Genomic DNA, 14,106 nt, shown 5'->3' on the forward strand with positions numbered 1-14,106 from the left:
ATTTAGCAGCTAATATGTCTCCAAACATCACACTTCTAACAGCACCAACATAATTAATTATCCATAAATATACTCAAACAATCAAGGGGAAAATATGTTTGTTTTGTATTTGCTCAGCTGAACTTTTAGCTAAGCATTCAATTCTCATGCATGCTGAACTTCCATCATACTTACTGCATTCTGCAACCTTCGTTATTGTGTAAAACATCCCATAATTCAAGTCTACTAACATTATTAGACACCTTCTTTAAAATACAATACTTTGTTTCATTTTATTACGCATTTTAAAAGGAAAAACTGCCAACATCCAAAAAGAGAAAGAAAAAGCATATAGTACATAGACAGATTCCCAACTATCATAAGATTCAGTCAATTGAACACTAGATGATTTTGGACCACTCTCAGGTTGGGCAATCTACTCTACATTCACTAAGTGAGGTGCTTCAATTCTCAGATCTGAATGTTTTACTCTTTGTTTTAGTGGGGATTAAGAGATAAAAAACTTTCCAGATCTTAATGCATCCATTTTATTCCTTTAAATTACCACAAAAACCATAATGTCAAGTCAATTGCAAAACAGAAGGAAGAAATGAAACCCGCAATCTTAGCCCAATCTATTTAATCAGGTTTATTTATATTTCACTTTTTAAAACCATCTCTCTCAAAGAATGGACTTCAGATGGTGTTGCTTTTTGAGGGGTGAAACCCTGAGTTCCTGTAGGAAAGATGAGGTAAAAATAATGAAGAAATTGCTGATGAGAATTTTACAAGAATCATTTGTTTTGTAAGATAATTAGTAAACAGTAATTGTAAAATATTACCATGAAGAGAAATTCAAAATTTGTCTAAAATCTAGACTTTTCCAATGGCACTGGGTTCTGTAAGTATCACCATCAGCCAGGGTTTTAGCTTCAACACTTTAAAGAGCTGGCGAAGAGCTTAGTGATCAATTATCTTTCAAAGATGGAATTAGTTAAATCATTGGACGATTAAATAAATTCTATTTACAATTGATGAAAGAAAGAGTCCTGCTTGTAGAAATGTTGACTATTGGTCTCCTATAATATTGGAAAATGTTAATATTAGGATTAAAACTTTTAGAATGATCACATACATTAACAAAACAACTTTAATTAAAAGACAGACTCCTTCCAGCATTCTCCAGCAGATGTCATCATGAGGCAGCAGTATGTGATTTAAAATGTCATGGTAAAATAAGAGTATTGTAGTTTTTTTTAGGCACGTCAAAACAAATCATAAGACAGAAGGCAATGCTTAAAAAGGCAGTATTTTTATTCTTCAACATAAAGTCAGAAACAGTATAAACAGCAAAAAATACTAAACATCAATGCAAACAAAAATAATTTGTTCTAAAATAGGTATTCACAGTACTTTTCTGCACATAAGCTTCCCTCAAACATCAGGTAAGCCAAAGAAGATATTCCATGTTGCAGTGCAGCACTTGGAAGCTTTAAATGAGAGGTGCGCTTAGGAACAACAACAGGATAACCTTCTATCCTGCCAGACAGAAAGAAATTAAACAAACCCAAATGGATCTGGTACCATGCATGACACTGCAATTTCCTAATGGCAAAGATATTCAAAAAAATGCTAGCAAAATAAAATGAGCTATGGAAATGTGAGCCAATACATGTTTAAAATACTTCTATTCCTTTATGTGAGCTTCACAGCTGTGAAGCAATAATGGCAGGGTAAAATATTTAACATTGTTGATTTTTTACACTACAGGAAATGGATGCTCTATCTTCTGGTGTCAATTGAATTAGTAAAATACTAAGCTTGTTAAATGGATACACTGCTCTAACCAATCTATGTCTCTTAAAAATAAATTACATCATTATTACCTAGGCAATAACTATGTAATTTTATTTTAAAGAATGGATTTTAAAGAATTAAAATCCTATTTTAATGTAATGAGGCAAAAGTTATTTCTTCTGTCTTGATTTTCCTTACTAAAAATGTAGCCAATTCATAATGATTGGGATAAAAATAACAATAACTCAGTCTGTGTTTAAAAATTCCCATGATATATCATCCCGCACTACCTATCATGAACTCACCAAGCCAGTTTGGGGATTGCGAGGTGTTTGTTGTATGGAAATGGTAAACAATTACATGGGCTTTCTGAGGAAGTTGGCTTCCTTGTGTCAACTCACTAAATCTTCTCCAAATCAGCCACTCCCTGTAATTATATGGAATTAACAGCTATTTGTTGCTAGTAACACCTGTCCATGCAGTAATCAACTTTACTACGAGAAGAGAATACAACTCACCAAGTTGTTTTTTTTCCTTTGGAATGTGCATGCGCTAAAGTCACACATGCAGGATTTTAAATAAATCCTGTGAGGTCAGGCAGAAAAACAGACAGTATCTCTTTGCATGAAAGCTGTAAACATTTATGGTTCACAGTCAAATAACTGCACACCATGAAGTGTTTTCTGTAAAAGGGAAAAAGACAGCTCTGCTTATTAAGATTATTTTTTATACATGGAAACAAAAGGAAAATCGCTTATCACTACTCAGAAAAAAATTACAAAATTATACACAGTGTAAGGGTTTTCTTCTTCCCCGTTAGGTCATCTGGCATTTCTATAATAACAAAGATGGCCTTAATCCAATTAAAATATTGTGCTTTTTTCCTTCTAAAGATATATTGTCAGTGTCTTCGAGATGCAATGTATTTGTTTCTTCACAATTTTTTTTTAAGTGTACTTGCCTGCAGTTATGCTTAGCGTGTATGTGGATATACAAACACATACACGGCCACAAAAATAACTCTGCACTAAACTTTGTCCTGAGAAAAGAGTATTGCAGGTCCTAGCATCTTAAAACTAAGACAAAATGCAATGGCTTACAACATTTAAGTTCTTGTTATGTTTGTTATCCCTGAGGGAATGTCTTTTCTTTAAGCCATAAGAAATTTCTTAGAATCAAGTATCAATCACAAATTTAAACTGACACATTTTTGTTAATAATGATGGCTGAATGATAGTTATTGATTACGAGCAGTTGGGGGACTTCGCAGTGACTCTTGTTCTAGCAACGAAGTTAAGAATATGAGTGTCCTTTCAAACTTTCTAGTGAAATATTCCTCCAATGATTTTAACTATGAGCCTCAAACAAATAAACAAATAAATGAAATTCCTCAGGGAGCAGTGATGGCTCCCAAAATCATTAAAAGGAAGAAAGCCCCCCACACCTTTCCACTAGTTCTTTTTCTTGCCCAGTACCTTTACATCACCACCACGCTGTTCTAGACGGTTCCTGTGTGAACATTTTTTAAAATAATGTAGGAGGCAATCTTTGTATGGAAGCCTCTGCTGAACCAAAATCCTTTTGAAAATGGAAGTTTTCTCAATCCAATCCTCTAACATCAAGTAATTTTTAACAGGCAGACCAATTATCAGCATATAGCATCATTAAGTAGGTTATATGTAAAACTGTATAAATACTCAAGACAATCTGTAATTGGGTCTTGGAAGTTCCTTTGGCTGCTTAATGATATAATCTTAGGAAAAAAGTAATTTGTTGTATTGTAATATGCTGTTTTGCACCAGCTTTGTATAGAGAGAAACGTATACATATTCAAAAATAAAAGAATGCCATCTTACTGAATATCTACATCTCATGTGATTACAGGTGGGGATAAATCCATGTTATGGCACAACACAGTATGTTATTTCACACTAAAAACTAAATATGCAAAAACAGGTAATCCTCCAAAACTGAGCACTGCCAGTTCATTTATTTATAATTGATAGAGTGAAAAAAAGTTAATAGTTGTACTGTCTTTTACAATGAACAGCACTTTGGTACTCACAAATAGTAAAGCAGCACTGTCTTTCAAAAACCAACACTACTGTAACACCCACTGTAATGTGGCATGCAAATCCACAATTGCAACCCTTATTGATTTTGCATTTATCCAATGGTAATCTTGTTTCAAATATGAGTAGCACAGTAATGTCTGGCTACAAAGGAGATATTACAACAAGGAACTTCATAAAACATGGAATATGATGCTTATATCCATTCATATTTTAAGCACTATAATAACCAACTTTGCAGTACCAGGATTCCAAACTGCTGGACATTATAAATCACTGAACAAATTTTAACTAAATTGGTTATTTAACAATGTAACCATCAAACCCAAGCCACCAATAAATTGGCTATAACACAAATCTAATTGTTAACTTCACGGCACAAAAATAATTTGTCCTTTCATTAGGTTTCTTTACACAATAATTTTCAGTGACATATATGTCAGAGTCAAAGGCTAATTGCTCTTGGAGTTAAATAAGCTCTGTTTAATTGCGGTCATGTTCTATATTGTTTAGACTGAGCTGAGTTTAACAAGGCCACGCACTGAGTCTTCATGCAGTGAATCCTGGCTAACCAGGCTGAGGCTGTGCATGGTGCGGCTGTGGGTCAGGACGTATCCAAGTGGTAACATCCCAGGTGGAGCTTCTTCAGGAGTAAGAAACGGATGATTTTCAGGGTCCTCTTGCAATGGTATCATTTCTGACAAGCTTGTTTCTGATGTGAGATTTGGGATGGAAGAAGGTGGTGTTGGTTGTCCTAGTGTCACCATAGCACAGGGAGCACCAAGAGTATTTTTTCCTGGTAAAGGCAGCTCTTCACTACTTAGGCTGGGCTCACTCTGGAGGAGTGGGGTGGCAGCGGCCTGCAAAACGAATTTAGTGCTCTGAATGCACTGATGTTGATCACACTGAAGAATGGAAGGGTACCAAAATAATATACAAGGCATGAGAAATACAGGGATGGAAGGGTATGGACAAAAGAGGAATGGGACATAAAGAGAAAGAAAAGAGTTATTAATTACACTTCCTTGTTAAACAGCATGTACAATATATTGTTGAATTCCAGAGAAGTGAAAGTATATAGTATGAAAAGCATTTGCCAGATAAAATAATTTATAAACATGCTAACTTTCCTCCCATGGTACATTGATATTTACATATCTCTGTGTATGTCTTGTACTTTGGCTCTGCATCCTTATTTAAGGCCACAGACTCTTTCAAACAAGAGCTGGGCAGATTTAAAGAGCTTTCAACACACAAAGTCTGCAGTTCTCTGTATATATGACAATCTGTACACATTCAAAATTTATGCTTCCATTAGTTTTCTAGCAATGAGAAGAGCTCAGCAACATAATAACTCTGCAACATCATTTGGGTAAAAAGCACATTATAGAATCAGAGGTGAAAAGAATCATTTAAGCTACAAAATACAATCTCCTGCACAAGGCAGGAATTCATATTAATAAATTCCATATAGATGCCTGTCTAGAATTTGCTTAACATAGTCACTGAAGGGGAGACCAACACCTTTCTGGATAACTGGTTCTTCCGCTGAACTGTTCTTATGTTTTTTTCTAATATTTTCACTTGGTATCTGCCTTCCTGTCACTTAATCCACTTTTTCATGTCCTGTCCTATGAAAGAAGAAAGAACAGACCTTGATCGTCCTCTATGTAACATCATCTTAAAAATGCTATCATACATCCCAGACTCATCTTTTTTTCCAGCTAAACATATCTAGTTCTTTCAATCTCTTTTTCAAGAGGCTGTTTTTAATCTCCATATATATCATTGTCTTACTTCAAACTTTGAATATTGAATCCTCCTTAAAGTATATTTTTCAGTATCATAGTAAGATAGGAATTGAGCAAAATACAATAAAACGGAACAATTATTTTCCATAACTTGTCAATCAGATCTCTGTTGATACAATCTAAACCCTTCATTTATCTGATTATAGTTGCATCATTATTGCAGATACTATTTAAATAAAATTTATTAAAATTATATGCCACCCAACATAACGGTTCTTGAATGACTCAACAATCAAACAAAGAAATTACTATAAAATCAATAAACATAAAAGGTTAAGATTAAAGATGACAAGTGTGACAAAGAGCCAGGTCTTCATGGCTCTTCTAATCAACTACTGTTTCAAAGATCATTTTCACAAGTACTGTTAATAAACATAAATTAGAATTAATCTTCTAGTACCTTTTTAGAAGTAAATTTTTTATTAAAAGGCATAAACTTTCATGAGTTGCTGATAATTTAATCAAATGTAGCTTGCAAAAGCTATTTTCTTTTAATAAAATCTGTTTTATAAAGCTATTCCTTCCTGTTTTTGGCTACTGAAGATTAACATACCTCCCCTTCTACAATGTCTATATTCCCTCATTCTAAAACCAGATTGTTGGGGGCAATATGCTGACGTGACCCGTCAAAAGCGCGTTCCACAAAAGCACGGTCGACGAAATCGCGTATGTGATGTCATCACAACGCGACAAAAAAGATAGAAAAATTGAAATAAAAATTAAATTACAGCAAGCCGATTCACATAAAGGTAAGGGTTAGGTTAAGGGTTAGGGTTAGGTTAAGGGTTAGGGTTAGAGCATTAGCGTTACGTTTAGCGTTAGGTTAAGGGTTAGCGTTAGGTTTTTCGTTACGTTAAGGGTTAGGTTTAGGGTTAGGTTAAGGGTTAGGGTTAGTGTTAGGTTTAGGGTTAGGTTTGGGGGGGTTAGGGTAAGGTTTTAGCTTTGTTTTTACATTTTTCGATCTTTTTCGTCGCGCTGTGATGACGTCACATACGCGCTTTCGTCGACCGCGATTTTGTCGTCCGCGGTTTTGTGGTGGAACCATATGCTGATACTGTAAACTGCTTAGAGAGGGCTGTAAAGCACTATGAAGTGGTATATAAGTCTAAGTGCTATTGCTATAACTGCATTTGATTTTTGTTTTATAAGTGAAGAAAACTGAACTTGTCTTTGTTGAATGTAATGTTAATTTCAGCCATATATTTTAAATACATTTAGTGTGAACAACAGCCATAATGTAATTTATCTGATTTTTGTGTAGTACATTTTGAGAATCCAGGCTATAATACTTATTTAGTAAGCAATGGTTAAGTAATCTTAGCAGATTTCATGAGCCAGGGCACTGGGCTGTATCTGACATTTATACAAGAAGTCAGAAATTGTAAAAACTTTCTTCTCCTCCCTTGAATAACTGCAATTTCCTGAAATATACAGCATATTCTATTTAGGTGCAGAACTTTCCTGCATAAGTGAAACTATTCTATTTGAATTTACAAATTTACAATAGCAATACTGAATGCCCCCTTCTAATGTAGATAGAGATTATAGTGATATTCACTGTATGCTTGGGTTAGTTAATCAGAACATAATCTATGAATGCTGTAGTATATTGTTCAAATATATGAGATTATTGGAGAAATGATGTAATGCACAAGTCAATATGGGACAAATTCATCTTAATATGATATAATAACTATATAGACTGACGACAGTCCCACTGTTTAATTTCCTTAAACTTATTTTTAAAAGTATACATTTTGTATATTATTGATACAAAAATACAGGACCTATGTTATACAAAAATCATATTACCATCATTTAGCTAAGTTTTTGGCATTAAAAATGTTTACTTTCATACGGTGTTTAACTTTGCCTGCAATTTACTGTACTTAAGTCTCAAACAGAAAAGCACTTAAATTTATGTAATTCATAAGTCCTTCTGAAAACATTTAGGCTCCTATAGCTGCTTTAATAAAATTATAGAAACATAATCTAATTAGATTGAGAAACATCCTGTCCCTTAGTGATGGTTCATATACCTTTTAAATTAGATTTAAATTCTGTCAAAATCTTTCCAAACGGTTAAATATTAGAACTAATGCTCATTAACTATTAATAGATTAATAGACAAATAGTCCATACAATGCAAATGAAATAACAACAACTTTCATACAAATGTATCCTATTGAAAATTGCTCATTTAAAACATGGATAATTTATTAGTTACTTTATATGTAATTAACTATTTTAATATTAAAATTGAATATTCAATATATATATTTAACATATATTTAAGGTATGGTTTTATTTCTTTTTAAAATAACAGCACTAAATAGACTTTTTGAACTCAACTCACAAAAAGCATATCTACTAATTGGCATTAAAATCCAAGGAACATCTCTAGCAGCATCAAAGATGATTCCTTCCATTATACATTTTGGCTAGGCCTAAGATAAAAAGATAATTTTATTCTACCATCTCTAAAAGTTTACAAAAATAAATTGCAATTAAGCATTAAAAAAATCAATACATTTATTTTTCCATGTTGTCTGACTTGGTCAATGTTTCATATCACTGGAATTCTACATCAATAAGTATAATTTAATTGAAAGGGACTTGGAAGAAATATCAATAGTATTGAACTTATGGAAGAGACTACTTTAAAAAGGGGAAAATAAGCAAAATGGAACAAGTATACAAAAAAGAACAACATATTGTAGCAAATATTTCATGGGTTCCTATCATGCTGCATGAAAGCACCAGTTTCATGCTGTTTTATAGAAACCCTTTTTGTAATATAGAAAAATGCATAGAAAAATATGCAAAGGATTATAAAATATTGAGGCAAATGGGACTCATAAAAACATACACATTCTCTGTGATAAATAGGTTCACTAAGATAGTGGCTGTTAATCAAGTTTAAAAGATTAGGAGCCTATCAAACTAAATGAACCTGTTTTGATAGCTATTGCTTTAAAAGTAAATACTGCCTGTCCAGTTTATCCAGAGTTTTGGTACAGCAACAGATATGCAATCGATGGACAACTGTAATGGATACTTTCTGGTCTGTCATAGCATTTGGGTGTGTGTAATATTTTGTCAGCTGAAAGGGAGGCTTCCTGCAGTGTCTTTTTTTTTTCTTTTCCCCCTCACTAGCATTTTAATTTTTTTTAGTCCAAGTATTTTACCTTATTTATATTTTTATGTTTTAAAATATTTTTTTTGCAGTATATACAGAATTATGTCACAGAAATTACAATTAACAACAAATCCATATTCTAGGGATCTGGACTAAATCTGTATTTTTAATTGAAGCTTTAATTGAAGAACTATCCCAAATTTGAAACAGAAAATAATGAAAGAGTTCTGTAAGGTTAAAGTGCTTAAGAAGAATGCAAACATCACAGGACAGATAAATGAGGTACTGACATTTTCAGGACTACATACTGTAGTATTAAAACAATCCCAGTTCCAGGAATTTATATATAAACGCAGCAGTAACAAATATTTCTATAATATCTGAAATGTTTTCTTGAACATAATAAAAAATAGATGAATCAGTTATGAAGAGACGGCACAATCCACAATGTTGAATCAAGAATAACCTTCATAATATTGTAGAACAGCTGAGTGCCTGTGGATTGCAGCCTGAAATACTAATGAAAAAATGTTTAGGAAACATGACTTTTGGTGAGTGAGTGGACTCTCATGGCATATTTTATGGCATAAAAGAACTAATTAAAGAAATGATGGAGTACTAGCAGTGTACTAAGATGGGGATAAAAGCAAAATATACTACCAACCTTCAAAAAGGAAAAGGTGATCCTGTCAATTACCACCTGGTTAATCTAACTTCAGTCCCCTATTAAGATAATGGAAATATTGAGAGAGAAAAACCATAAAAACCCAAATATTTTTAAACATTTAGGCAGTGAAGTAATGGGTATTTAAAATAATATTAATGCAGGTTTGATGTTCTAATTTTTCCAATTATACTATAAAGATTTACATGAAAATTATATAGATTCTTCAAATTATAATGAAAAAGATTTCATATTTCTAATTTATAAATATATCTGTGATACAAAAAAGGATTACAGGTAGTCTTTGCTTACTGACCATAATTGGGACCACCCAATCTGTTGCCAAGTGGTGCGGTTGCTAAGTGGAAAACCGCAAGATTGCAATGAACTCCCAACTTCACTTCCATTTTAAGTAAATCTCTGCAGTCATTGAGTGAGACATTACACAACTGTGACTTACAATTTCACTTCTTTGTTCTCTATGCTACCTGTTGGAAGCCAGGTGTGAAGCATACAAATGGCAATAATGTGATCATGGGATACTGTGACAGTCATAAATGAAAGGATTGGTTATAAAAATGTTTTTTTTCCAGCCACTGTAATTTCAAATGGTTGCTCAATAATGCAGTCAGTAAGTAAGGTCTAACCTTCATATTGATTTAAAAACTATGCTAGATCAGTTAGTTGCTTGGTTAATTGTGACAAAGTTAGCTTTTCAGGTGGAAAGTGATACTTAAAAGTGCTGTTATGGAGATCACTTATTTTCATCATTCATCAATTAGAAAAATAAAGCAAAAATTTGCAGTGTTTCAACATATTTAGATCCTGGGAACAATGAGAGGATGGGTAACTAATTTAGAGGAACTGAAATCATTTGGAGAGTAGACTAGTTTTAAAGGACCAACTCTGAAGTAATAACCTAAACATATATACAGTTTGAAATGATCATCATCACCAAACCGTCACATATCACTGAAATATGTTAGACTATTGAATTTTTCTAGAATTTTGTTCCTGGATTTACAAATATTAAGATTATAAATTAACAGTACAATGTTACAATACATATTGACGAACATCATGATGTTAAGCACAGATATAAAATCACTCAATTTTAAATCAAATTCCCTATTTTGACTGTTTAACTGAACAAACATACATACCAACTTAAATGTACAGTAACAAATAAAACACACTGGCTTACAATCAAAAGTCTGACCTTTACTGGTCCTTAGACATTGTCCCCAGAGAGCCAGTTAGGTTATATAATTCATGGCTTAATAAAATGGGGAAACTAAGGAGAACATTGCTGAAAGGCATAAAAGAAAGGAAGCAATTACTTACAAAGAGTTCTTCCAGGCTGGGCTTTTATTGCATAATTCCCTAATATATTCTATATTTTAATAGGGCTATGAATATTATTTTCCTATCAAAATTGATTTTTTATATCTACCAAAGAAGGAAATATGTCCTATTATCTGATGATACCAAAATTCTCTGCTATGATCATACAGTAAAGCAACCATTGAATATTAGTTATCACTGAGAAACCTACAGTGGCAAACCATCATTTCTGTATCATATAAACTACAACTTATTCAAACTTGTATAAATGTTCATATGTGACAATTTATGGATAAGTTTTAACAAGTTTGTATTTAATTCAGAACTTATTTTCAGGTGGAGATTTAAAAATAGTATTTAGAATAAGAATTTCTCTTTTTTTTAAAAAAACTACACGATATGCCATATGGTCACCAATATCAAAAAGTTAATAGATCGTGCTGCTTTTAAAATATTTCTATCATTTTTTTTAACCATAAATCTTTTACTTTGCTTTTTCTCCTAAATTTCATAGAAGCAAAATCTTGGCCTGAATTTTTGGTTAATATAGGTTTGAATTAATTTCTTTTTTAAAGAAAAACTTTGGAAATCTTTAAAATGTTTAGTTAATATTGAGAAATATCTAGAAAACTCAGAAACTACCGTTCAAATGAAATCAAAAGGCTATAACTCTAGTTTAATCACATGTAGTATTATCAGAACATATGCTGATTTCATTGCAAGCCTTTATCTGAATTTAGAACTATCATCAGAAAAATATATAATTCTATTATTTATCACAGCAATAAATATAATATTTTACTGGTTAAAACCAGTAATTCATCAATATTGTGAGATTTCATTCAAAAAAAGTCAATGCTGATTTCATCTCTATTTTGGGGAGTGGGGGGAAAATTAAAACCAATTACATTACAGATTATCTATTTCCTTTAGAAAACACTACTGTTTTTCAGAAAATAAGATAGGGTCTTATTCTCTTTTGACCCCCGAAATAAGCGCTTGGCCTTCTTATTTTTGAGGTGCAGGAGGCCCCTTTACCTGGGCCCGCAGCTTGTGGATCAGCTGATCCAGAGAGGGCCAGAAGTTCTGTTTCTGGCACACTCTTGCCAACCCTAGCGTCGCTGGACCTGCCGCTCTTTTTGTAGCCGCCACCAAGAGAAAGGGTGCAGTAGCTAGTTCTTGCAGTAGCTACTGCGTGGAATGGCTTCCAGAACACCATTCCGCATGGATGGCAGGTGCATGTGGGGCACGTGGGGCATGTTCCCCCCATCCCCCCAGGAAATGGCGGGAACCAGTTGTGCATGTGTTTAAATATTTTAGGGGAGGGCTTATTTTTAGGGGAGGGCTTATTTTTAGCCCATGCGCTCAAAAGTCCAATTGGGCTTATTATCAGGGGAGGTTTTGATCTGATACTCTACTCTTGAGATAGCTGGTACTGAAAGGAGATTTCAGTAGCTGATACTGAAAGGAAAACATAAAAAAGAAGAATAGCAAAGAACAATAGTTTATTGATCAATAAATTGAAACCAGGTTAGAGTATAGAAAATGTAGATCAGAAAAAATAATGGTACAATTGAGGGAAGAGAGCTGCAAATGACCATATTAAAAGACTAAACCATGAAGTTCATTTCTGAGTAACTTCCAATTCTTTCTTCAGTTTATATATGGAAACCATAATTATAAGTGTGAGATTTCTTTAGAAGATCCAATAAAGGTGAAAAAACCGTAAAATTATAACAAAAAAATGGCATATTAAAATAAGATGACAATAAAGTCAATTTTAAATAACAAATTTATTAACATTTTCTTAGTTTCATTTGATCTATACACTTCTGCCTAAAAATGGAAATATGCAATCATTACTATGATAGAAAAACCAAAAGAGAGAAAAATAAGCATAAAGTGTTTTAAAATAAATCCGTTCATTTATAGCAAACAAATATTTTATTTATCTTATATACACTTACTTACAAAGTCAATGAGTCTTTGGGTTAAATAAGCATATATAAAACTATGTTATGCATTTAGTAATACTATAAAAGATATAATTGGTACTAGATAAGAAAAATGATCAATGAACTCACCTGAAAAATTATTGATCAAGATAAAATTCTTATATTGTTATATAAAACATTTAAAAAATCATATAGCTATAAAAGGTGTATTATTACTGTACTTCACTTAAATGAAAAAAAAATAAAGATTGGAGATTCAGATTTTTTCTTCTTTTAAAGTCTAGAACTAGGAGGAGTAAAAATATACAAGTAGTTTGACACAATTTTAATATACTAAATGCAATTAGTATATTAAATTATATATTTATTAGAATGCAATTCTAATTAGGATTCCCTTTTTTATAAAAAATATGAGTTAAAAATTTGCAGTAGTTAAAGATAGTGGCCTTCAGAATGTTCACAAGAAATTCAGACTACTCTGTTGAAATATTCATAGTGACATGCTGAGCTCTATAGGAAATCCAAGGTAGCAAGAATTTATGCAGAACAGCCAGTGGCATTTAATGTAGATAATTTAAAAAGGAATAAATGCCTTATTGAATATCCAAGCATCAAAAGGTAGCATTAAGATAGGCAAAGAATGAGAATTCTCTATTCAACATGTCAATCTCAAATTAGATTACTTTTTTTTTTTAGTATTCTTGTAGTATTTTTTAAATTTTGCATTAATGCTTATTAAAATCTTGGCAACATAGAAACCCTATTACAATATATTCATGGGAGGCTTTTATTGTAAAGTACTAGACAGATTCAGTTTAGTCACCTGACTTATTCTCAGAAAAGTAGAAAAGAGAAACATTCAGAGTTCTTGATCAACATTATGGGATTGTTCCTACCATATTACTCTGAGACTGTGTAGCCCCATACATTGTAATGCCATTTGAGGAAGTTGCTGGCTGAGGGGTATCTGGTTGGATAAATCCTCTTCGGTCAATTAAACTATAGAATAAATGCAAAGGTATATTACAAATAATTATTATCAGATAAGAATGAAGCTAACTTTAAGACAAATAGTTTAATATAACAACATGAAAAATTTATGGAAGTAATTTGAATTCAGAAGAGTAAAATAGCTTCTTATAATGCAGTTGCATGCACAAGTTTAGGTACTTCTGGAATTGTATATTTCAATAAAAAAACTATTTTAGTATCCAAAATGTTTGCCCTCATAATTTACATAAAGTGATCATTCTAAGTCAACAGAATAGAAATGCATTCTATTCATTTGCTGCATGTCCCTGCAAAGTTATTAATACTAATTCCAACTTTCTCTATAGTTTAAATA

At 32.4% G+C, this 14,106-nt stretch overlaps 1 protein-coding gene across 2 annotated transcripts in view; it reads right to left on the reverse strand.

Moving 5' to 3' along the window:
* Positions 1–1,275: 1,275 nt before the first annotated feature.
* Positions 1,276–14,106, reverse strand: part of ZDHHC14 (zDHHC palmitoyltransferase 14) — a 57,455-nt gene continuing 44,624 nt past the window's right edge. For both annotated transcript variants that reach the window (XM_014063595.2, XM_014063593.2), the window contains exons 8-9: positions 13,658–13,760; positions 1,276–4,753 (exon numbers count right to left, since the gene is read on the reverse strand). In XM_014063595.2, coding sequence (XP_013919070.1) covers positions 4,358–4,753; positions 13,658–13,760 — 499 coding nt within the window. In that variant the 3' untranslated portion in view covers positions 1,276–4,357. The remainder of the gene's footprint in view (positions 4,754–13,657; positions 13,761–14,106) is intronic.

The sequence above is a fragment of the Thamnophis sirtalis genome, unplaced genomic scaffold (assembly GCF_051295495.1).
Source record: "Thamnophis sirtalis isolate CommonGarterSnake01/CBP01778 unplaced genomic scaffold, rThaSir2_p1.2 scaffold_6, whole genome shotgun sequence".
NCBI lineage: Eukaryota > Metazoa > Chordata > Lepidosauria > Squamata > Natricidae > Thamnophis > Thamnophis sirtalis.